At 38.7% G+C, this 27,186-nt stretch overlaps 2 protein-coding genes across 2 annotated transcripts; both read right to left on the bottom strand.

Annotated features, from left to right (window-relative positions):
- Positions 1 to 424: 424 nt before the first annotated feature.
- Positions 425 to 1,528, bottom strand: or62b5 (odorant receptor, family 62, subfamily B, member 5). The gene has a single exon (XM_056263094.1). It carries the CDS (start codon positions 1,376 to 1,378, stop codon positions 446 to 448), a length of 933 nt encoding a protein of 310 aa, XP_056119069.1. The 5' UTR covers positions 1,379 to 1,528; the 3' UTR covers positions 425 to 445.
- A 22,581-nt stretch (positions 1,529 to 24,109) lies between these two features.
- LOC130096548 (olfactory receptor 2A12-like) lies at positions 24,110 to 25,036 on the bottom strand. The gene has a single exon (XM_056263093.1). It carries the CDS (start codon positions 25,034 to 25,036, stop codon positions 24,110 to 24,112), a length of 927 nt encoding a protein of 308 aa, XP_056119068.1.
- Positions 25,037 to 27,186: the final 2,150 nt, after the last annotated feature.

Here is a 27,186-nt window from a genome sequence, read left to right as displayed (position 1 = left end):
AGGAGAATAAAGAAAGGTGCAATAACTTTGCCTATGAAGCCGAGGTAATTAATCTTAAGTTAATTGAATATAATTTAATAAATCAAACAATATCATCTTTAGGATATGATGGATGATAACCTAAATTGCATTTCATCATTGACTTCAGGTTGTATGCACAAGTTCAATAAATGACATGACACACGAGTGAGAAGCTTTGCTTCGTTTACATTATTATAAACTCATCGATGACGCTTAACAGAGAAAACGTCATATCAACGAAAATGAACTGAACCGAGCATATTTCAGAGTAATGGAAATTTGAACTATGAACACTTTAGCGTAAATTTTTCAGCATAGGGAAATTACAGTTGTTTACTATAAGGGTTCAATATTATATAACGACTTTTATTTTTTTTATTTTTTGTTGAGATAATACAATACAGTAAACACAGAAAAAAAAACGTTATCTTGATATTTTCAAGAAATGTATGCATGATTTCAAAACTCTGTTGCGGACTTCTTTGAGTTTTAAGCCATAGATTACAGGATTAAAAAGAGGCGGCACAATAATTATTTCTAAAGCCAAAAAATTACGCAGGTCGTCTGGGAAATTGGTTGAGCCATATCTGTTGTACATTGTGTCAAAAAGTATTGCAACACTGAAATTTACTAATGAAAGTACATGAGGCACACATGTCTGCCAAAATTTCTTTCTGCACTCTAATGATGCTTTACATGCAATGACAAGCTTTATATAGGATGCAATAATTACTGCAAAAATGCAACAATAAAATGAAATGCTTATTAGTCCATAAACATTATTGGTGACTGTTGATTCACACGAGAGCTTTACCATTGACCAGTTGTCACAGTACAATTTATCAATGTGATTTTTACATAATACCAGCTTATTTGATAGGAGCAGGGCAATGAGTGTTGAAATTAATGGCACAGTCCAACAGAAGAAAAGTAACACGACACAAGAAAATGTGTTCATCTTAGAGTGATAGTCTAAAGGTCGACATATGGCCACATGTCTGTCATATGCCATCACTGCTAATGTTGAATATTCACATTTAACTGAACTGTATATAACAAAAGATTGAAGAGCACACATGTAAGAAGGAATTACATATGAATCCAGCATTAAATCATGTAGGAATTTAGGATAAAATCCAGTGGCTCCATATATTCCATTTAAACACAGATTACACAAAAAAATGTACATTGGTTCATGAAGGGCTCTCTCCAAGACAATAACCACACAAAGGCAAATGTTCAAAAACAATATTAGACAATAAAGAAAGAACAAGCATGTGAAATATATATGTCTATATGATTTAGAGCCTTTTGGTTCCATCAGGGTGTAGGTTACAAAATCAGTTATATTATCCATTATCTCTGTATGTTACCGCAAAATATAAATGTGTCCCTATACAAAAATAATTGACATTTAATTATTTATAATCACAAATATGTTGCAATTAAAAAGAACAATTATATCTCAAGCAACTTGATGTCTTTCTTCCGGCCTTAACATATAGTACAAAGCTGCTAATACTAGTCAACTATTACCATGCCAGAGTCATCATCTTGCATGTTCACAACGATGAAGAGGCTCTGAAGGCAACTGACATGCTTATAAATACTATTTTTTCCCCACAGCAAATTCTCTGAGAGACTCAAGCAAATACACCTCAGGGATTCATTTATAAGTTGTTTGGCATAAAGATGTGATTTTCAATATAAATGAGTATTTTTAATTTCTTACTGTATATACTAAGAAATGTAGTAGTGAACAGTCTGAAAAATGTACACTGAAGACTTTGAAAAAAAGGAATAAACATTCAACAAACTGTTCGATGAAAATGCATGTATCTGTCATTTAATCCATTTGAAAAAGAAACAGTGTATCTTTTAATTTAGTAATATTAGTAGTAGTAGTTTTAATTAAATTAAAATAGAATTTTATTTAGGGTTAATTATATTATATAATTAATCATTATAATATAATTATAAATATAACATTAATTTATAATAAATGTATTTTGGTAACTACAATTTTTAAACACAATCAGGATTGAGTCTGGTTTTCATCCTCCATGCTGAAATCTCTCCGCTGTGTGTGTTAGAAATCTCCCTTAGGTGGTAGCTGTATTTTGTGTGAACGATATAAATCATAATGTGATTTTGTAGGAATTTTAATCAAGTGCTAAAAAAAGAGTACCCATTAAAATGTCTTTACATTATGGACCCGATCATGATGGAACAATGCACAGTACAAGAGCAGCGTTGAGCTTCTTGAGTCTGTTCAGTACGGAGCGTTTTGATTGGTCGATTAAAAGCTCATTGCGATTGGCTAAACAGAACATATTTCAAAAAAAGATATTTAAGAATCTTAACCTGTCAGGAAGGTCTCTAAAATACTGCACATAAATTCAAAGCAGTCTACTCACGTGTGACGATTTGCAAATGCAGATTCAACGATCCATAAATACATGTAATATCATAAATGTATGATGGAAATTAATTCAAGAACTTGATATATACATATTTGTGTAAACATTTTACATTTATTTAGGTAAGATGCATTTGTGTGAGCATTTGGGGAAATAAATGCTTTTACTTGTGTATTTATGAATTGTTTTTTGAATTTAGGAGTTGGATTTTGTAAATGTGAATTTTGCTGTGCATTAATGAATTTTGTTTTGTAAATTTTTACACAACAACAATATGCTTAAAACTGAGAAGTTTTTCTTTTGAGTTTTGCGCATACAGACGACACCATTGTCAAAACCATCCCGATTCACACGGATCCGAGAAAACGACTAAAAATCCTGTATTCTGCTGCCAGGCAATTAGATGGCGATGAAACACTAGACTGAACCCGTAATACGCATATGCGTATTCACTTTCAGAGATTCACGTTTTTGTTGTTTACACGGAGACCGTTTTCAAAAGCTTGCACTTTGAAACCCGTGTTCAGGCACCCAAAACGCCATTGTTGTTTAAATGAATGGCCACAGCGCCTAAAAAGTTTTATGTTTTTAGTTGAAAACGGTGTTGTGTAAACAGCCGCCTAGTATGTGCCAGTTTGTTCCCTTGATTAAGGTACGTGTATCATCCGATCATTTGATTTCCAATTTGAAATGAAATAAGCAGAAATGAGAAAACGGCACCTTTATTCAAAATTAAGTTGTCTCAATTCAATAATTAATATTTAGAATTTAAATTTTTGAAAATTAAGTTGGCCCAACTCAATTTAAAATTTCCAAAATGAAGTTGACCCAACTCAATAATTAATATTTAGAATTTAAATTGTCTAAAATTAAGTTGGCCCAACTCAATTTAAATTGTTCAAAATTAAGTTGATCCAACTCAATCATTAATATTTATAATATTTATAATTACAATAATTAATATTCACCCACCATATTTAGAATTTAAATTGTCCAAAATTAAGTTGGCCCAACTCAATTTAAATTGTTCAAAATTAAGTTGGCCCAACTCAATTAAATTAAGTTGACCCAACTCAATAATTAATATTTAGAATTTAAAAAAATCCAAAATTGAGTTAGCCCAACTCAATTTAAATTTTCCAAAATTAAGTTGGCCAAACTCAATAATTAATATTTAGAATAAAATTTTTCCAAAATTGAGTTGGCCCAACTCAATTTAAATTTTCCAAAATTAAATTGACCCAACTCAATAATTAATATTTAGAATTACATTTTTCCAAAATTGAGTTGGTTTAATTTAAATTTTCCAAAATGAAGTTGGCCAAACTCAATAATTCATATTTAGAATTAAATTTTTCCAAAATTGAGTTGGCCCAACTCAATTTAAATTGTCCGAAATGTCAAACCTGTATGTCAACATAGTCTAACATCAAAATATTAATGTCTTCTGTAGATTTTGATCTTTATAAGTTGTTATGATAGGCCTATATTTTTAATGAAAACACAATAAAAAACAACAACTTTTTATTACCGAATATACTATTAATAAGACGGGTGACCCAAAATACCCATATTATAACAAATAAATAAAATATATTTGGAAATTGCCCTTTAAAACGAAGGCTCAGTTTGTGGTCAACCGTTCACTATTATTTTATTGAAAACAATAAAACAAAGACAAAGTCACTTATATTAAACACTTTTTTTTTTTTTGTTAACAGAAGTTATCTTGCCTCTTTAATTGCCTCCGCTATCATCCTGTCAATCATCTGTCTCATTCTCGCGGGTCGCGGCTATGATTACAGTTTCAGTAAAATTTTATTTCACCATCATCGGTACCCACCCTCAGCCGATTGGCATAATTACAGTATTTGCAATGACCATCCCGTGTCCAAAACGGACATAAACTATCTCTATATTTTTTCAAAAAAGAAGCACATTTTCTATTATCAATTATTCTTAGTGATTTGATTAAATATTTTACTTCACATAAGAAATCTTTAAAAGTAGGAATTTTCTTAAGAAACCTTTGTTTGTGAAAGTAAAAGTTTGCCACAAGGATAAGGAAGTTACCAGTAGATTCTAAAGATTTGTTTGGGTTTTCAAAAAGACAAATTACATCCTTTTTTTTTTTTTTTTTGCAAAATGTACAGAACAAGACAGGGAACAAACAACACTGTAAGACACTTCCATATAGGTAAATACAGAGTTTGAATTTAGAAAAAAAAAAGAAAAAAAAGAGAGAAAAAAAGGAAGGAAGGAGCAAGGGTGAAGACAAGCATATAGCCAGTATACATGAAAGGAATGAAAATACTAAAAAAGTTAATATTTTGATAAAGAAAGACAAAGTTTCAGACTTTCTATTACGTTTTTTGAAGTATTTGAAGCTCTGAAACATTTGAGTAAAATCACATAGAAAAATATTAAAGGAGGGCTCACATTTTTTCCATTTGCAAGTATGGATATGATATTTACCCATCAATAAAACAAAATTTACAACATCAATGAAGGTAAGTTTAAATCACACTTAAAAAAGAGCACATCTTGTAGGGCTATAGGAGGAATTGTCTCCATTTTTACTGACAGCCAGCGTATATCAAACCAAAATTTGAAGTAATCTGATAGTAAAAGAATAGGTGATCGAGTGTTTCAGGACCAGAAGAACAAAAGCCACAAGATTCCACCTCGAAATGAAATCGTTTCTGCATAAAATCATTTACTGGGTAAACCTTAAACATAATTTTGTAATGAGTCTCCTTGACCTTCGGAGCAACTGGGTATGCCATATAGCAGTGTAAGTCCGTCTAATTTGATCCAATGGTGGCATTCAAATTAGTGGTGAAGGTCTCAACGCGTGTTCCGTCTTTTCCCGTCATGGTAAAGAGATTTTTAATTAAATACAATACATTTTATTTTATGTATTAACTCGTTTCATCTGACTCCATAAAATGAAAAAGTTTTTCAATGATATCTGTGCATCATTAAGTATACGTTAATGTTTGACTATTCCTTTTAACTCCAATGAAAATAAAGTCAAAGTCTGTTAGAATAATCAAATATAACAATTTGTTATGTCAGGTAAATGTATTATAACAATTCCATAATAAATTGAAAGATAATCAATGCAAATCATCAAATGTTCTAGAACAAAGTGGAAAATCTTTTACCCGACATGAAATACATGAATGCTGAGTCTCGGCGACTCAGCATCCACGGGCTGATCTGAGATACAGAAAAGGCCCTGAGCTCTCGTTGCATTTTCCTTATATAGCCAGACCTTATTTGATATGTAAAACTAGAGTTTAGTGGAAATTTACTGTTGTCAGGGTTCACAGAGGAAACAGACTGGATGGTAAGTTATTGTCGTGACGTGGATCCTGACAGTCCAAGCCCCCCCCCCCCCCCCCCCCCCCCCCCCCCCGAGGCGGCTCTTGACGCCTGAGAGGAGCGCTGCCGGCGGCGAGGTCTACCACGACCCCTGGGAGCGGGACGATCCGGATGATCATTGTGGAATTGGACGAGAAGGGCAGGGTCCAAGATGTCGTCACGAAGGACCCAAGATCGTTCCTCTGGCCCGTAGTCCTCCCAATCGACCAGATACTCCAGCCTGGGACCTCGCCGCCGGGAATCCAGGATGGAGCGGACACTGTAGATGGGCTCCTCCTCGACGGGTACGTACGGGAGGAGGAGGTACGTCCGTGGGAGGATTATCTGCGGGGACAGGAGTGACAGGGTCAGTGAAGGGTTTGAGTAGGGATACATGGAAAGAAGGAGAGATTCTGTAATGACGGGGAAGATTGAGCCTGTAGGTGACTTCGTTCAACTGCCTCTGGATGGTGAAAGGTCCAATGAATTGAGGACTCAACTTACGGCAAGGCAGACGGAGACGAACGTCTCGAGACGACAACCATACCTTCTGACCTGGTTGGTATAAGGGAGTGTCGAGTCGGTGACGGTCAGCTTGCTCCTTGTGTCTCCGAACTGCCTGTTCTAGATGCACGTGAGCTGAGTCCCATACCCCCTCGCTCTGATGGAACCAGAAGTTGACAGCTGGAACCTCCGAGGGCTCACCCGACCAAGGAAAGAGTGGAGGCTGGTATCCAAGGACACACTGGAAGGGGGTGAGCCCGGTGGAGTTCTGTCGCAGGGAGTTTTGAGCGTACTCCGCCCAGGGGAGGTAACGGTTCCAGCTGTCTTGGTACTGGTGGCAGTATGTCTGCAGGTAACGACCGATCTCCTGTATCTTACGCTCAGTCTGGCCATTAGTCTGCGGATGGTAACCTGAAGAAAGGCTGATGGTGATCCCGAGAAGTCTGAAGAAGGCTTGCCGCACACGTGAGATGAACAGTGGACCCCGATCTGAGACGATATCTTCAGGGAGACCGAAGTTCCGAAAGACATGTTGGAATACAGCTTCCGCTGCTTCCAATGCAGTAGGGAGTCCAGGTAAGGGGATCAGCTTACATCCTTTAGAGAATCGATCCACTACCACAAAAACACAGGTGAAGCCTTCAGAATTGGGTAGATCGGTCATGAAGTCAATCCCGATGTGGGACCAGGGTCGTCTGGGAATCGGCAACAGCACCAGTTTACCTTCTGGAAGTCTTCTCGGTGTGTTGCTAATGGCACAGACTGAGCACCCGCGGACAGACCTGGAGACATCTCTGGCGATGGATGGCCACCAGTACCGTTGACTGAGGAGCGAGAGGGTACGCTTGCTACCCGGATGTCCAGAGCCCGGAACTGAGTGAGCTGAGTCCAGAAGGGGAGTCCGAAGATGAGGTGGCACGAAGATACACCCTTCTGGACCTCCCGGCGGAGCAGGTTGGTGAGTCATTTCCTGGTTGATCTGCTGGTCAATTTCCCAGACGATGGGACTGAGGATTACGGCTGGAGGGAGAATAGGTTCCGGACGAACATCTTCCAAGGAGGGATGATGGAGTCGAGACAAGGCGTCTGCCTTACAATTCTTGCTGCCTGGACGATAGGACACAGTGAAGTTGAAGCGAGTGAAAAACAGAGCCCAGCGGGCCTGACGGGGATTCAGTCTCTTAGCTTCGCGGAGGTACTCCAAATTTCGGTGATCAGTGATGACAGTGAATTGATGATTCGTTCCCTCCAGCCAGTGCCTCCACTCCTCGAGGGCCAGCTTGATGGCCAACAGTTCCCGGTTACCGATGTCATAATTCCGCTCCGCCCGGGACAGCTTCCTCGAGAAGAAGGCGCATGGAAGGAGTTTGGATGGCTCACCCTGCCGCTGAGATAATACTGCTCCCACTCCTGTGGAATATGCGTCCACCTCGACCACAAACGGGAGGTCCGGATTGGGATGGCTGAGAATGGGAGCAGTAATGAAGGTCTCCTTCAGCCGCTGGAAGGCCTGGACAGCATCAGAGGACAAGGACAGAGACTTGGGCCGGCCTTTGAGCGCAGAGGTGAGAGGAGCACTGATCAGACTGTAGTTACGGATGAATCTACGATAGAAGTTTGCGAAACCAAGGAAACGCTGGAGTTCCTTTATGGAGTTGGGTTGTGGCCAGTCTTGGATGGATTCCACCTTCCTCTGGTCCATTTCTACCCCGCGTGGGGAGATCACGTACCCCAGGAAGTGGACGGTGGAGGTGTGGAACTCGCATTTCTCCAATTTTAAGTACAACTGATGTTCTCTTAACTTTTCCAAAACTTGAATGACATGCTGATGATGTTCCGCCAGGGATGAAGAGTATATGAGGATGTCATCAATATAGACCACCACAAAGCGATTGAGGAACTCACGGAGGACTTCATTCATGTATCCCTGAAAGACGGCAGGAGCGTTGGCCAATCCGAAGGGCATAACTTGATATTCATAGTGGCCTGTAGGGGTCACAAAAGTGGTCTTCCACTCGTCACCTCGCCAAATGCGGATCAGGTTGTATGCACTTCTTAGGTCTAACTTTGAGAAAATGCGAGCTCCACGGAGCTGTTCCAGAGCGGCAGGGACCAGAGGAAGGGGATAACTGAATTTGATGGTTTGGGAATTAAGGTGACGATAGTCAATGCACGGCCGCAAGCCTCCGTCCTTCTTGGCCACGAAGAAGAAACTCGAACCTCAGGGGAGGTCGATGGTCGAATAAAGTGTTGGTTGTGTGCTTCTTCCACATACTCCTCCATGGCCTTCTGTTCCGGGATGGACAGAGGGTAGATACGACCTTTGCGAAGGGTAGCTCCGGGTAGCAAGTCGATTGCGCAGTCCCATGGCCGGTGCGGTGGTAACTTGGTTGCCAGTTGCTTGCTGAAGACATCCTGGAATGCCCGGTGCTCCACTGGGATCTCGACCTGGCTCTGGACCTCGGGGCTTTCTACGGATGTAGAGCAGACTGGAATTCTTGATTCGCTCGTTACTGGCGTGGACTGAAGAGAGGAAGGGCTTTTCTGAACGGAACCAAGACAGGAATGATGACAGTTCTCACCCCACTGGAGTACCTCTCCGGTTGCCCAGTGGAGTACTGGCTGATGTTGGATAAGCCACGGTAGTCCCAGGATGATATCTGCGGTGGACTCCTCCAGCACCATAAAAGAGATTTCCTCCGAGTGTAAGCATCCGATCTGAAGGATGAGAGTGGGTGTGACGTGGCGAATACGACCTCTTCCTAATGACTTGCCTTGAATGGTATGGATGAGCAGGTCTTGTGATAAGCGCCGTTGACGGATGTTCAGTTTTTGAAGACAGAGGCTGGAGATGAAGTTCCCCGCGGAACCAGAGTCAACAAGGGCTTGCGCTGGGAGACAGACAGAAGGGGTCAGAATATGCACACTGGTACGAATCAAACGTTCTACCCTCGGAGCAAACTGGATGGCACTTACCGCTTGACGCGGTGGACATACTGGGCATGAACTGATGAGGTGCTTGTCGGAGGCGCAGTAGAGACAAAGAGAATGTTGTACTCGACGCTGTCTCTCCACTGCGGATATATGTGTAGTATCCACTTCCATTGGTATGGGTGCTGGAGGAGTGACAGATGGAGTCGGAGGCAGAAAACTTACAGTGGGTTCGCTCAGGGTGCAGGCAGTGAGACTCTGAGAAATCTGAAGTGTTAGTTGGATCAAGTTTTCCAGCCCCGTGCTGTCATCATATACAACCAGCTGATGGCGCATCCTCGAGTTTAAGCCATGACGGAAGGCAGAGATCAAAGCACTCTCATTCCAGCCGCAGGAAGCGGCGAGAGTGCGAAACTGCAGGGCATATGAACTTACAGATGAATTACATTGACGAAGATTGAATAGCTGGTCATGAATAGACAGCTCGGACACAGCTTGCTCAAATACCTCTCTGAAGGGCTGTTTGAAGGAATTAAAAGACTTAATCACAGGTGAATTAGAATCCCACAATGACCTTGCCCAACGAAGCGCTGGACCGGACAGCAAGGAAATCAGAAACGCCACACAGGCTTCGTCAGTGTGGAACTGATGCTCATTCATAGTGATGTATAGCGATACTTGCAACAGAAACCCACTGCAGTTCTCCGCCTCTCCAGAGAAGGTCGCTGGCCGGGCCATGGGACTCGCGGAGGCAGTGAACGAAGCAGCAGGTGATTGCGGAAGTGATGGTGGTGTATTGATCGCTGCATCTGCTGGTGGTTGACTGAGAGGAAGATCCTCCACAGGCTCCGGCTGATTCTGCATCATTTTACTGGTCTGGTCTTCTGTCAGGGTTCACAGAGGAAACAGACTGGATGGTAAGTTATTGTCGTTTATTTGTGCAGAGGAATACTCAGTCGGAGATAACAGGTGAGGATCAAATGATATGGAAACATAGAACAGGCTTAGCTGAAATGGTAATGTCCTTTTCTCTCTTGCAGGTGGTTTAGAAGCAGTCACACTGGAGATGGATGAGACGGAAGGATCGGGAATCTGGTAAGTAGCAGATGAGTGGAAGGAGAGTCTGTGAGTCATGTAACGATGAGACCAGACAAGTGACTGCAGTGAAGGTGAGTGCTTTATAGTGCATGTGGGTGATGGGACACAGGTGACGGTGATCAGTAATCAGGTGATTGTAAACGGGGGAGTGTCCGACTGGGTGATTGGGAATGAGTGGGCGGTGATGGCGATCGTGACGTGGATGGAATCCTGACAACTGTATTCCCCCACCATTACTGGGGGAAGAATTTTGACCATCTGCGAAGAACAGTGGAAATTAGCATTCATGAATTTACACCTTTGGGAGTGCCTAGAGACCACATTCCTTTGTGTGCCAGTTATTCCTAAACTCTTAAAAACCTTATTTCCTTTTGTTTTATACTTTGGGAATGAGACATTTGTACCACTCATTCTTGAGACATTTCAAATGATACCAAACATAATACTCAATGATAATCATTCACATCAAACCATACATATATTCTTATGTGAGTTTCAGGTGATCTGCATGAAGGGGAAGGAGTGGGGGATGAGGGGAAGAAATGTAGATTAGGATGATTCAGAGGTGAGACCTCTAGTCTCGGATGGGGCCTTCACAAGAGTGAGCCCAAATGCTACTATGCAGTGGGTTCTTTATCTTCTCAAGAAGTGGTCGTTCCCTATAACCAGTTTTCCAGTCTTATAGCAGGTAAAAGCTTTATCCTTCACTGAGGTTTCAACATCTCCCAAAAAATAGCACTGATAATCACCAGTGATAATATGTTTGAGTTCTTTGTAAATAAGTTTGTTATTACACTTACTGTCTAAGAGGTCTACATTACATATTTTTAAAGAGGGAAGGGATACTAAAGGTCTAGATAAAGAATCAAAAAATCTACTTTGGATTATTCTTAGCAATCCAGTGGGTATAGCATTGCATACCTTATCATAACCTTTAATTGTAATTCTAACTCTATATTTATTAATGAAATCATAATGAGATAAGAATTATCCATTATCATCCAATAAATCATGAATAAAAATAATGCCTTTACTATACCAATCAGTTTTAAACAGAGATTTCCTATTAATAACTATAGCCTTATTGTTCCATAGAGTGGAATTGTGAGGGGAGAAATTATGGGTAAATATCATTTTCCAAAAAAGCAATACTTGTTTATGAAAATTTGATAACTTCAGAGGAATTTTACAGAGATCAAGATCACATCTCAACACAAATTCAAGGCCGCCAATATTATTGAAAATGTGATTGGGAATATGGTATCATATTGAGTGTGACTTTGCTAAACACTCTTTCAGCCATTTTATTTTGAAAGTACCAAGAAGAGACTCAAAATCAATGGCTCTCAAACCTCGATGTTCATACTCTTTAACATGTGGAATTTACGTAGATAATGTGTTTTATTTCTCCATATAAATTTAAATAAAATTGAATTCACTGATTTAACTACTTTTGGGGCAGTATACAAAGCATGTGATAAATAGATGAGTTTAGATATTCCCTCAATTTTAGTCAAGAGGATTCTACCCAATAAGGATAGGTCTCGAGATAACCAGTGATTTAGGGATTTCTTCATATTTTCTATCTTAGAATTAAAATTTGAATGTTCTCTATTAACAACATTTTTGGTAATCATAACCCCAAGGTACTTAACCTCCTTTTTCACTGGAATGCCCTCTATATCTTCTAAATCACAATTATGGATAGCCATTAATTCACACTTTTTAAAGTTTAGGGTAAGACCTGATGCCTTTGAAAAAATATCAATTTGATCAATAAGTAATGGAAGCGCCTCTTTATTTTTAAGAAATAAAAGGGTGTCGTCTGCAAATTGGCTTATAGTAAAGGTTCTACCGAGAATGTCTATGCCTACATTGTCCTCCATTTTTTTTTTTTTATAAATAAAGACATCAATTCGACTGCAAGATTAAAAAGTAATGGTGAAATAGGACATCCCTGACGGATTCCTCGTTTAATTTGAATTCTGGGTGATGAACCTCAGTTAAGGGAAACGCTACTGAAAATATCATTATAGAACATGGAGATCACTCTACAAAACATAGGACCAAAGCCAAACATTTCTAATGAGTTTAAACAGAAAAGGGTGTTCAAGGGTATCAAACGCCTTGAAGAAGTCTAGAAATAGAAGTAAGCTTGTCTGAGGAATTAAATAATTATAATCAAGCATATCATGGACTTATCTAATATGACTATGAATGCTTCTCCCTTTGATAAAAGCCGATTGTGTTTCACTGATAATTTCACTGATGCCTTTTTTAAGTCTATTTGCAAAAACATGAGAAAGCAATTTGAAATCATCACACAAAAGAGTTATTGGTCTCCAATTGTCTAAAAATGATTTATCCTTGTTAGACTTTGGAACTAGAATAATTAAGCCATGCTTCATTGATGATGACAATTCACCTTTACCAGGCCTACACGTTTTTAGTGCTTCAAAAACTAAGATTCTTATTTCGGGCCAAAAATGTTTATATAGTTCTACTGTGATGCCATCAATACCTGGGGACTTTCCATTAGACATTTGTTTAATCGCAATGTCTAATTCTGAAATCTCAATATCAGCTTCCATCATATTTCTAAAATTAGAGTCTATTATAGGAACTTTATCTTTTAAGTATGAAAATAAAAAATCACAATCTCTTTTTATAAATTTTGATTTATATAAATCACTATAGAAGGAATATATGTAATCATCAATAGCTGTTTTCTCTTCACTTATACAATTATTAATGCTTAGTTTATTAATAGTTTTTAAAGCTTGTTTATGTTTTTCTAAATGAAAGAAATATGAAGAATTTTTTTCCCCCTCCTCAATCCATCTGGCTCTTGAGCGTATGAATGCTCCTTTAGCCTTTTCAGTATAAAAAGCATCCAGCTCTAAATGAAGAGAATGAAGTTCTTTCTGCTCTCTCTCGCTAAGAGTATCTTTATTACCAAAATAGTTTAGTCTTGATAAAATTGTTATCTGCCTTGACTTTCTAAAATTTACAATTTGTTTCCCTTCTTTAATTGCTAAATTTTTTAATGTTAAATTTAACCCATTCCCATTTTCCAATTGAAGTTAATTCAGGCATAGTTTTAACATTATTAATCATTAACAAAACAGATTCACAAAATGATTCACACTTTAACAGATTGTTGTTAAACTTCCAATGAGTTCTGGTAAATGGAGAACTGCCATTGCTCCTAAGAGAAAGTGAAATAGCACTGTGATCTGTTAAAACAGAAGGAGAAATATCACAGTCAAATGAGGAAGAAAGAAGATTACTAGTTATCAGTGTTGGGGAAAGTTACTTTGAAAAGTAATGCGTTACAATATTGCATTACTCCCTTAAAAAGTAACTTATTGCGTTACTTTATTTTTTTGGAAAAGTAATGTGTTACGTTACTTTTGCGTTACTTTTTTTTACCTGGGATGGGCTTGTTTTTTTATACCAAAAAAGATATATTTTTGGGCAAATGTAAAGACCCTTTCACACCAAAAGTGAAATAATAAGCCTCAGACTGAAGGAAATGCAGATTTACTCCTGTACAGTAGAGTACAGTAGTGTTCAGTAGAGGGCGCCGCTCAAACAAACCTTTCAGCTGCTGCTGTTCTGGGTAACAGAAGAAGAGGATGCAGGAGAAACAAATTTAACACTTACTTTACCAATAAAAACATATAAAAAAATCTATAGTCATTTTTGCTTATGGTTTAACTGAAAAATCGGAGGTCAGAAGCAAGTACTTTGGTCAATAAAGATTAAATGCATAAAAATGTATGTTTTATTTAACATATTTAGGTATTGGAGGTTTGCATAGTGTTCTGATTCTGCATTTCACTGATTTTATTAATTTTGAGGAATATTGAATCTTTTTTGTGCATGTGAGATGAGTAAATCCACGCTTACATTTAATCTAGAACTATAATAACCATCATGTTTACACACAACACCTCTGCACTTCGATTTGTCTCAACATTAGGACAGAAGAGCTGTCAGTCAATAAAGGGGAAAACAAAGTAACTTGCGTTACTTATTAGAAAAAGTAACTCAGATATTTTGTTGTAAATTTTAAAAGTAATGCGTTACTTTACTAGTTACTTGAAAAAGTAATCTGATTACGTAACTCAAGTTACTTGTAATGAGTTACCCCTAGTCTCAGCCTCAGACGTCACGCCCACGGAACGTTGGCTAAACGTCTGATGCATATGGTACACTTAACTGGAAACACTTCAGGAATGTCGAAGTCGTCATCTGATTGGTTGAATTTTATCGGATTTCCGGGGGGCGCGAGTGTCGCGTTTATTTTCGGTCCGCCGGGAAACAAAGCGTAGACGTGTGATTGCGGAAGAAAAACTGTTGTGTTTACATGAGTGACAATGAGCATTTATCAAGATCAGCTAAACGTAGGATTCTCAAAAGTATGCGAGGTTCACGGCACTCTTTAAGAGATGTCCAGGAGGTTTTTTTTGAGGCACTTAGTGGAGACAAAAAGAGATATTTTAGCCTGTTTGCGGGATTTGGGAAGAGTATTATTTTCCAAGCCTGGCCGACCCTTTGTCAGCATTTAGAAGGATTCCCAGCAGATCCAATTTTACAAGTTGTGAGTGTGTCCCCTCCTATCTATTATGGAAGATCAAGTGAAGTACCTAACTGCGAAGGGGATATCAGCCGCGTTTGCGGGCAAACATGAAACAACAGACGCTGACATCGCAGCTGGCCGATTCAGTATTGTGTTCGGTTCTCCAGAATTGCTTGTGGGTGTTAAAAAGTGGAGAGATATGCTTCAAACAGATGTTTACCGCGAGCGTCTCATCGGTATGGCTGTTGATGAAGTGCACGCCATTGTTGTTATACATGCACGAACAGATCAATAACTTACTGCTTGTTTTCTTCTCCTTCTTTGATTTTCTATGCTGACTGACTTGTTGCACGCCGGTCTGTTGTTGTGGGGACATTTCCACGCCCCGAAACGTGACGCTGAACGAAACGATATGTAATTGGTTGTTTTACATGTCGGTCAAACGGCCTTATGGGCGGGCCTTGGCCAAAGAAAGCTGCTATGAATTCCAGACCTTCAGCCGTCAGTCTGAAGGTCTGGCTACGCGAGACTAAGTTACCCCCAACACTGCTAGTTATCAACCAAAAATCCAATCTAGAACGCTGAATGCGCCCTGAAAAAGACCCCCATGTATATTGTTTTTTAAGTGGATTCCTTACACGCCAAACATCAATGAGATCAAGAAACTTGGATATGTTATAGATTAAGGGGTTATAAGAAAAAGTGTTAAAAGGAGTGGGATACCTATCCTGCCATTCATCTTGAACAGCATTAAAATTCCCTCCAATAATAATTTTGTCTGTAAAATATGTGTTCTTCCAGTCATCAATTCTTATATTCATATTCTGAAAAAACAACTTATTTGCGGCCTTGTTAGTGTAACCATAGATGTTGATCAAGATGTATTTACATTCATTTACCTCAAGAACCACCATAATCCAGTGACCCTCGTTATCGCCTGAACTTGCAATCATTTTACTGTCCATTCGTTTAAACAAAAAGGCGACCCCTGCTGAGTGGGAAGTTCCATGAGAAAAAAAAGCCTCTCCACCCCATTGTGACTTCCAAAATCTCACATCTACATCAGTTGAATGAGTCTCTTGAAGAAAGAAACAATTGACTTTTACTTGCTCCTTACAAAAAAGAAAAAGTGCCTTGCGTTTAACATTACACCTAATACCTCGAACATTTAAAGATAACAGAGAAAAAAACATTAACTTGAATGAAAAGAATAATAAAAAAAATAAAAAAAACTGCAAGCTTTCAAATATCGTACCTCTTGCACAGGCATAGTAACACATTTAAGGCCGATACAACGTTTGAACTTAACATTAGTCCTGGACTACAATGAAAAAACGTTGAAGTAATATTTTCAGTATTATCTTTATATATAGAATTCTAAATGAAGTACCTGGTCCGCTACAATCGCATGATCTTTATCAAAGATGTTTACGTGCCTTGATATTCAGACACAGTCAGGCACATCACTGCGTTTAGCGTGGATTAAGCTGTCACTCTCTGACCATTAATCACTGCGTATCCGTCGCGAAGGTATGCTTTCAAGTTTTTCTTTCTTGCCTCCTCAACTTTGGGCCATAGACGAGCATGAACCTCCCTGTCGTCCTTACAGAAATCCTCTCTAAAGCGGATTTTCCTCTCCATGCAAACCGGTGCATTCTTTGACATCTTCCAAACCACGTCGCGCACAGCCCTCATGCCAAATTGGATGATGATTTGCCGAGGTCTTGCGCCCTTCACTTTTTTGCCAAGATGATGAACTGTGTCCACTGTATTCTGTAATTGTTCAGGAGAGTGGGGGACGATCTTTGAAAGAATATCAATCACGACACTTCTGGCATCCTCGTCTTCTCTTTCTGGAACCCCATTAAACCCCATTTTCCTTGTGTAAATGAGTCACCTGTGACTTCAACTTATCCACATCCTCCTTAATGCCTTTTACCACCGTCGTATTGGCATCCAGAGACTCCGTAATTTTCACAATTGCATCAGTGTTTTCCTTCAGTTGGAATTCAAAGGCGCGAATATATTCTGAGTTCTCGTCAAACTTACGACTGAGGCTTTGGATGGCGGCGTAAAGAACGCTATTGGGAAATCTCATCCTTCTCCTGCACTGCTTTCGTTCTTTTGGGCCCAGGACTTTTTATAGGGGTGTGAGGCATTGTCTGCTGTCGAGCATCTTTAGCAGACGACACTTCGACCTCCATCACATCTGTTTCCTCCCTGACAACACCTGAAGCTGTCGACACATAAGCATGTTCTCCAGTTTTCCCCGCCATATCGCTTCAGCGAGAGCAACGTAGAAAGGCAAGCAAAAAGTCTTACAAAAAACAAAAGTTCACACGAAAGTAGCAACAGAAAGCTTTAAAGCATTTAAATAAGTAAATGCAATAACCACAGACCAGGAATAAACGGCCTTATACACAATATATATCAGAGCCTGTGTAAAGTTCGACTTGTCACTCCGCCATCTTGACACCGTTTACCGTTGAGGACTATTATTTTGTTGAACAGACCTGGGCGATGACTGATGACGTCACATGCTCAGATTTACTTGACCAATCAGCGGAAGGGGGCGTCTCATGACCGCCCAAATGTGGAAAACGAATTTTGAAGTCATGTATTTGTTTTTTGCCTGTGAACTAAAAAACGAAAAATCAAGCCGAAATCTCGTTTTTTGGGGGGGGGTTTTACGAAAAAAACGAATAAAGGTGCCGTTTTCTCATTTCTGCTTTTTTCATTTCAAATTGGAAATCAAATGATCGGATGATACACTGACCGATTAATTATCCCATTCACCAAGTAATCTGAAAGTAGGCTAATCAAAAAGTAGTCAGATTATATTTACCTTAAATGTGCAATGTATTGGATTATGTTGCTATCTACAATTTTTGACATGTAATTTGATATCAGTAACCAACTACAATTTGTCAGTAATCTACCCAGCACTGCATTTAAGAAATAACTTGTTTTAGGAAATCCCTTATGGACACAGGCATCCAGCTGTCACATCTGTGTTGTGATTTTGTTTCAAATTAAATTTTCATGTCTTTTATTTTGTTATTCTCACAGTCATGTTTCCTGGTTCCTTGTCATGTGATTCCTTGACCTCATGTGATCATGTCTTGTGTCATGTCTCACAAACCACTGTCTGTGCCATTTTTGGAGCGAAACGTTTTTCACAAAGATTCTGCACCGCAATCATCTTTCGTGGGTAAAGAGAACCAGGAAGAAGTTCAGCACGAGTGTTGGTGTGAGAGTGCGTCAGCAGTAGTCGCCTTCCTCAGATAACTTGCATGCTAGAGTATTTTCTGCACACTGCAGGCGACCTTTCTCCTGTGCACTTTAGCACTGAAAGAGCTTCTTTCCTTAAAATAGTAAACTTTTTGATTACGGTCTTTACTTGGCCCTAGCTGACAGTTACAATCACTGACTACGTGTACATGTGATTGTGCACCAATAATGCAATTATTTCTAATAATCAAAGTAAGGTCTTAAAGAAAGATGTTTACCTACATGACACATGCAGAACTCTTCACTCCAGTTAAAGCAGCACTAAGTAGGAATTCCGTTTTTGTCAAACAGCGACCCCTAGAGTCGCTGTGGAGTACTTGTACTGTTGTGAATAGCACTCACGCAGAGATGGCTCGCACTCACGGCTGGATCCCCTCCCCCTGTACACCTGAACCTGTTCAGTAGGATGGACGCTGTAACGAGTGGAAATAAGGTATGGCCCCTTTAAGAGCTGCTCGCGCCCTGTTTAACTGTCGGCAGTCTGTATTGTATGTGCTTAACAGGCTGTGCGAACACCACATGTATACGGCGCCGGGTTATTTCTGTTTGATGCTCATTTTATCAGAATTTTATCAGATCTGTTTTTTTGCCGTAAGGCAATTCGTTACCTCGCGAGACCTGATATCACACGATACTTCCTAACACTGAGGCCAGCGGCCCGCCGTCCCAAAGTTGCAAGGGTGGTTTTGCGGCTCACAAGCACCAGGGGGGTGCGAGACGACCACCATTCAACACGAAATCAGTAATATAAACATTACAATGACTCCAAAGCTGTTCGGTTAAGGCAGCGCCGCCGCTCCCACCACGCGCATCACGCGCTGTGCGTAGGGCACCAAGTGCTGAGGGGGCACCAAAAATAGCCTAATGAAAAACCAATCATCAAACTTCTTGTTATAATCAGATTCAGCGCGTTCTTCCTCTTCATTTCGCAGCGGCGCCGAGCAGAGACAGAGAGCACGTCAGAAACACAGGACAGGGTGTGTGTGTGTGTGTGTGTGTGTGATGTGTTCATGTGTGTGTTCATCTGAGCCTCATTGGTCTGTCACTGCTCGTCAATGTGAGAATATTTGAGATGACCAATCAAATCAAAGTAGGCGGGCTTTATGTTCACAGACGCTGAGCGCGAATTTTAACAGTGCAACTCGACGCTTCAGTGTACGGTCAAGTGCGAGATAAGATGTAAGTAGCTAAACTTAACTTTATTTGACAGTTTTTTTTAGGTCATAAATGTTAAACGAATGACAAAAAATAATTAGGCAAACTAATATAGTTTTGTCTAATTTCGCCATTTTGAACTGAAAATAGGCCTATGTAACATGTAGCCTAGTGTAATAGTTTAGGCTACTGTCATTGTGAGGGGACAAGAAACATGAACAAAGCCGTTTTCATCATGTTAGGCACAGGATTTATAATGAATGTGTAGCCTACATATTGAGAATAAAATACAAATTGTAACCTTTAGTAAATTTAAAAAAGCCAACTTTAGGAGGGGAAGAGACAGGGCAAGATAAAAACAAAGAGAAAAAGAGTGTGATGCTGATGAGGAGAGAAAAATAATCAGCTGCCCACTGACATGGTTTTAAAGCTGTTGTTATCGAATTATTATTATTTATTTTTTTTGCCTTCACAACATCTTTATAATGCACATCTGTAGTTCAGAAAAATCCCAAATTTCCCCCGAACACCCCTAACTAACCTGCCTCAAATTCGGGATCCCAGTGATTATTGTAATGAAACTAGTTAGTAAGCATTAGACCCTAATCTAAAGTGTTACTTTTTAGCTTTTTAATTTGTTTTATAAATCATACCCTCATTGGGGGCTTAGCCCCCCTAAATGAAAATCCTAAATGAAAATGCTTTTTTTTTAGGGGGGGGGGCATCATAAAGGAATTATGCTTAGGGCACCAAAATGGCTAGCAGCGGCACTGGGTTAAGGTAAAAAAGTTACTTAGTTCACCTTTAACATGCACTTTTCATTATTCGCTAATAAGAATGGTTATACCTCTCTCAGATAGGCATGTTACTGGCCATTGTTTTACTCACATCAAATTCAAAATATCTTTTTATCTACGTAGGCCTACTGGATATTATTCGGCACCATGATGAACTTCGCAATGCTGGGTTCGTTGCGCTGTCTGGATGAAGATACGGCGAAGAGACTGCGCAGCGAGTTGTGTTAACAGAGTTTTTTGAGAAGAGAAAACTTCAGAATAATGTCATGGAGTTCATTTAAAAAGTTCAGAGACAGGACCACTTTGGCAAGTTACTTGAGTTTATTAAACACAATTTATCTTTGGTGGTATGGTTCCTCACGGGGGTTCTTGCTCCATGATTAATGGGATACAGAGCTTAAGCATTAAGCCCCCATAGAACCATCAGCTTGAGTGATATACAGATGATTAAGACACTTTAGTAATGTCTTGGAAGCAAAACAGTGTTAACGTGTATGTGGCAATAAATCTTGGATATGAGGATGAGTGTCTCTCAACAATGATGTCCGTGACAGGTAAGACTTGACAACCTTGGTAATCTGAAAGAAAAGAAGACGACAGCCAGAAGGTGCACGGTAATATGCTTGATACTTATAGTGGTGAGGGCGGGAGAGTTGCAAGCAGTTTGAGCATGCTTACCAAGCAGTAATGACACGTATATATATCCTCCCGGTCTTATAGGAGAATGGTAGTGATTGGAGCGATTTGACGGCTGACCGCATCAGCTGATAGCAGCCTATGCGTGGCCTTCCTGATCTAATGGTGCGTTCACGTGCTATGGTAATTATGGTAAATACCAAAAGCCGACATGGAAAATGCACATGAACACTCCCTCATGTGGTATTTTCCACTGGGCAACTCGTAGAATATTTTGATGCACGAGTTGCCGAGATGAGATTACCTTTGATCTTTTCAAAATGGCGGAGAGCAACCAAGAGTTGTGAATGGTAAATGGGAATGGTAAAAATATGTACTATTCATGATCTAGAAAATATACAGCATTTAATATTTGCGTTTGAGTTTTGATAAATCATTTTCTTGCTGTAGCAGATGACTGAAGCAATCTAAAATAGTTTTAGCTAAATAACAGGTCTGGATCTCCATCTTTTTACCACATTACGACAACAAAAGCACTTGAACGCAACACACTGGTAAATACCAGTTCACAAGTGGAAAATATCATATTTTCCATAGCACGTGAACGCACCATAACGCTGCACTCGATTTGTGTGAACAATGGCATCCATGTACGTCCGAGCACATGCGCACTTTGGTCAGAGCGGTAATAATGCGATTAAGATGTTTACCTGTTTATTGCGATTAAATTAATGTACGCCACAGCTTAATGCGAATATGGTTACTACGATATAAGCTTAATCGCCTTGGCTTAGATTGATCGAAGTTTTGCATTTACATGAGGTAAAGTTTAATCGCAAATATTGTCAAAAGGGTCATTCTACGGAAATGTCCATTTTTCTGTCCCTAGCCCCTACAAAAATATTACACTTGAAAAAACACTTTAGAATTACAATTTCTTTACATTTTAAAATAAAACAATATGTTATTTGAACAATTACACCTTCTTGAGCCATCAAGTGGCAATATTTTATTTTTTATTAATTATATAGAATTCCAAACACCACAGAAGTGCAGAAGAAAAGCCCATAATAAATCCTCTGTCTCTTTTCAGTTATCAGAAATATTCTCATTTATCTCATGATTTCATATGAAGCTTTTAGTTGAAGTCACTGGTATGACCTAATTTATTGTTAGGTAATTGTAAAAAAAAATGAGAATACAAATGGATTAAACTACTTAATTTAGTTAATATACCATGATTGACAACATGTGGTTTGATACCTTGCAGCAGCCATTTTGTAAAATAAATTTTTCATGAAAATCGTCACTGGTGTTACTGTCACTGGTGTCACCTTTCTTATGGGTAACACCAGTGACTCCCATTTATAGATAAACTTTACTCAAAGCTATTAGTTTAGATTATATGCCAAATGTAACAATTTAGTCTCATCTACTTAATTATAGTTGAAGAATAATGATATTTGGTTATGGTTATGGTTATGGTTATTTTATTTATAAAGCACTTTACAACTGCACCTGCAGACCAAAGTGCTGTACAATCAACCACATAAAACAAACAACACATAAAAACAACATGCAACTTACAAATATAAATACTAGCCCAACCTCTCAAAGGCTAAAGACATGAAATAATTTTTAACACTGGTTTTAAATACATTTAAAGAAGTGATCTCTCTTAATTCAAGAGGCAGACTATTCCAAAGCCTCGGACCCGCAACAGCAAAGGCCTGATCTCCTTTTGACTTTATGCATGTTGGTGATTCATTGTGTCACTGGTGTTACCGTCTTTTTTTCTGTCACATTAAATACAATGCCATATGTGACATGATAATAATTTTACATCCATTTAATTCTGCTACACTCAAAAGTTAAGATTTGAAGGATTGCACCCTTACTTGATTTTAACTGGTTTTCAAATATTTTCATTTTTATAGCAAATGCAAGGTTGCGCAAATGAACTAACCTCATTCAAGCACACTTTTAACGAACCTGATTAAAATAAATAAAACATAATCTCCTTATTTGTTGCATTATTATTATTTTTTGGTAACTCTGACTACACGTGCTGAAAAAAAATTGAAATAATATTTCATAAAAACATTTAATATTGCCAAAGAAGTACGGTAACACCAGTGACAAAAAAATGGTACATGCGATCTTTAAATAAATGCACAAAAAAATATAAAAAATCATTAAGCTGTCATTTATGCATATTTATAAAGTCAAAGGGTAATCTAATAATGTGGTGTAAGTTTAAATGTTAGAAAAAGAAATACATTTTAAGACATCTTGCCATACCAAAAGTGGACGTTTCTGTAGAATGACCCAAAAGTGCATTATGAGGGTGCATGTAAACGTACTGAATGTCTTAGCCTATATGTTTGGGCCGAAAACACACTGAGGCTGTGTTCGTGGATGAGTCATGTACCCACTGCGGGCAGATGAGACCATCGCGAGCATGAGATCAAGACTGGAGTTACTCGAAAGAGGTGGAGTGCCCTCTCTTTTCGCCCTGTCTAGTTCTTCTGCCCAGCAGAGGGCTACTTTGGTTGGTACACAGGTTGATCTGAGGGTTAAAGTTGTGTTTCAGTTAGTTTTTGCCAACTTTTAGGTCATTTAGTCATTTTGACACCCCTCCACAAAATAATGGATTACTCAGCACATATTTATCCATGGCATTTAATATTTTGGCTTTTATCACTATTTTTGTTAGTCTTTCTTCAGAAAAAAATATTAACAAAATTAAATATTTTAGCGGGGGGCCTCTGGTTGAGTTGACACAGAATTACACAATAGTTACTTTTTTTATATATATATATATCATCACTAGCATCATCACATTCATGGTTTTAAGTCCTTTGGTAATGGACCAAATTATATAAAATAACAAATAAATAAATAAAAATAAAATTAAGAATGGTTAAAGACTTCATTGAAAACATTATCCAAGAAAATGAAGGCTTTATGATTAAAAACTACTACAGTAAGTGACCATGGATTGCCATTATTATTACTACTCTTTGAAAGCGGTTATAGGGCTTTGACCTGCATTCTTTTAGAAAAAGAACACGATTTGCTCTTTTGATATAAGATATAAGATACATGATAAGATGATATAAGAACATAAATTGACCATAATGTTTCAATTTATTTAAGTCTGATGCTCAAGTCACTCATTTAAGTCTGTCTGTAGTTTTTGCATGACTGTTTCTCAGCAATGTAAACAAATCCTTTGCTTGAACATTGCACATGCGTAGAACAATAGAATGAGAATGAAACAATAATATGAATATATGTATTATTTATTGTTTTCTGATACTAACAAAATATTTCAAGATTCTTTTGCGTACTTCTTGGAGTTTTAACCCATAGATTACTGGATTGATAAGAGGTGGCACAATAAGCATCTCTAGAGCCAGAACATTTCGCAGATACTCTGAGACATCACTTGAGCCATATCTGCTGTACATGGAATCAAAAAACACAGCAACAACATAATTTAACACTGTAAACATATGAGGCACACATGTCTGCCAGAATTTTCTTCTGCACTCTAATGATGCTTTACATGCAATGATAATTTTAATGTAGGACAAAATAATAAAAACACACAGGCAAGAATAGAATGAAATTACAAAAATTCCATAAATATTATTGATGAGAGTTGATTCACATGAAAGTTTTACTATAGACCAGTTGTCACAGTACAATTTATTAATGTGATATTTACACAATGTCAGCCTATTTGACAACACAACACAAATGATCATGTAAACTAAGGGTAGGATCCAACAGAAGGCAAGTAATATGCAGCATGAAAATCTGTTTAGTTTTATATGATAGTTTAAAGGTTGGCATATGGCCACATGTCTGTCATATGCCATCACTGTTACTGTAGTACAGTCACACATAACTGAACTGTAGATCACAAAAGCTTGAAATGCACACATGTAAGAAGGAATTACATATGAATCCAGCATTAAATCATGTAGGAATTTAGGATAAAATCCTGCAGCTCCATATATATCATTTACACACAGATTACACAGAAAAATGTACATTGGTTCATGAAGGGCTCTCTCCAAAACAATAACAACACTGACCCAAGTGTTCACAAAAAGTATCATAATATAGAGTACCAAAAAGCATGTGAAATATATATGTCTGAATGATTTTGAGGCTTTTGGTTCCATCAGGGTGTAGGTTGCAAAAATTGTCATATTATCCATGTTCTATTGATGTAACACAATTTTAAAATGAATTGTGATTTGATTCTTTACATTCACCAACTGACAAAAAAAAAAAAAAAACAGTTATATAAAATAAATGAGCATCATATAAGAAAATAATTCACACAAAAGACAAAGCAATCTTTTAAAGACAATTGTTTTAAAACCATTCAACCATTATCTTACATCAAAGTTCAAATCTTGCAGTATATGGTCTCAGTCAAAATTTGGAGGCAGTAATGACCACTGACATGCCTATAAATAATGTTTGCTAATGACAACATGTCTGTGAGTATCTAGCAAATAAACCCGAGGGGTTATTCTAAGAACTTCACATGTTTCTTTACAATTGCAAGTTAAAGTTTTTAAATCTCACAATTGTGACTTTTTTTTCCTCACAATTTTGAGTTTATTATACTATGTAAGCTTGTTTCTGCCATGGAATAAAAAATAATAATAAACTCGAGATTTGGACTCATTTGCGATTCTGACTTTATAATTCACAATTTGATATCTCTTATAAAGGGTCATTTTTTTTCTCAGAATTGTAAGATATAGGGCCCTATCTTGCACTCGGCGCAAATGACTTTGTACACTGACGCATGTATCATTCCTATTTTGCACCCGCGGACTTTTCCCTCCACAGACACACGTCGGTTAACTAAGAAATACACTTGCGCTCCCCGGGGCGGTTCAGCGCAAAGAGGAGGCGTGTTCCGGCGCAAACTTTCCCTCATGCTATTTTGCTGTTCTATAAAACAAATGCGCCACTGACCAGAAAAACCTAGTCTAAAGTCAGTGGCGCGTTGCGCGTTGTTCATTATGCTATTTTAAGGGCGCATGCTTGGCCATAATCAATGTAGCGTGTGCACAACGCGCATACACTTTGATTCTCTCATCTAAGCAGCAGTTTTCATTTTTGCAAATCATACATTATTACGATAGATAGATAGATAGATAGATAGATAGATAGATAGATAGATAGACAATTTATTATAAAAGCATACATGTAGCTTACACATTTACCCAAATTATCATACGCCTGTTTAACAGAAGTTAATTTGGGTGGGTTTCTCAAACTTTCTCCATCCCCAATGTCACTTCTCTGTGTTTTACGGCCCTGACGAGAACGTTGCTCTCCTCGGCTATGAACCGCTCCTGGCGCGCGCCTGGCAAATCCGCCGTTATAATAGGAATCCGCGTTAGAACAAGCGCGCCTGCTCTTAAAGGGAATGTGAGATGACGCTCTGATTGGTTTATTTCACGTTACGCCCAAACCACACCTATGAATAATGAAGCTACTTCAGACCAACCCCTTTTAGATTTGCGCCAGGCGCAAGAGGCATTTATCCCGCCGGGAAAATAGCAACAGCGCCGGGATCCGCCCACAAAGTTACTTGCGCTTTGCGCTTTGACACTTGCGTTTCAGATCGTTAAAATAGGGCCCATAAACTCACAATTGCGTGTTATAAAGTTTGAATTGCAAGACAAAAAATGTGCAATTACCTTTTTTAATTTTTATTCCCTGGCAGAAACAAGCTTCCTGTCACGATTCTAGTCTTGTGGTCCCTTGTTGTGTAAAGGACATTTATGTTGAAGTGTATTTTCCGTTCCTATTGTTTCTGTGTTCACTTCCTGTGTTTAGTTCCTGTTCCCTTTTGTAAGGGATCTCCCGCTGCATCGATACTCAACGCTTTGGGGAATGCCTTCGGCATGTAGCGTCTGATGTCAACTATGGAATTATTCCAATCTCGATTGGTGTAGTGTCATTTCGACACTTGTGACGTCGCATGTGACGGTGATCCGGAAGCTATAAAAGGTCACAGGAAACAGGAAATGTTAGCTTCTGGAGCCAGTTGCACCAACAGGGCTTTACTAAGCCTGGTCCTAACTGCTAAGTAGGTCTTAGTTAAGACCAGTCTTTAGAGTTGACCTAACGTCGTTTGCACCAACCAAACTTAAGCCTAGGTATAACTACGCCTGGTTTAAGCGATGCGCGTTCCTGTGAATGGCCATGGAACAATAGCGGTTGCCTAGCAGCGTGCGTTGCTGTGGTTATGTTGTAAACTATCTTCCGCTGTTTGGTTAACTTGTAGCCGTATCAATGGAGGATCAAAGAAAAAAGAAAGCAAATTTCACCGACATTGAGA

This window comes from Rhinichthys klamathensis, unplaced genomic scaffold, assembly GCF_029890125.1.
Source record: "Rhinichthys klamathensis goyatoka isolate OS25496 unplaced genomic scaffold, OSU_Roscu_1.1 h1tg000197l_1, whole genome shotgun sequence".
NCBI classification, from domain to species: domain Eukaryota; kingdom Metazoa; phylum Chordata; class Actinopteri; order Cypriniformes; family Leuciscidae; genus Rhinichthys; species Rhinichthys klamathensis.
Note: the sequence above shows the minus strand (reverse complement) of the source record. Positions and strands in the feature narration are given on the sequence as shown.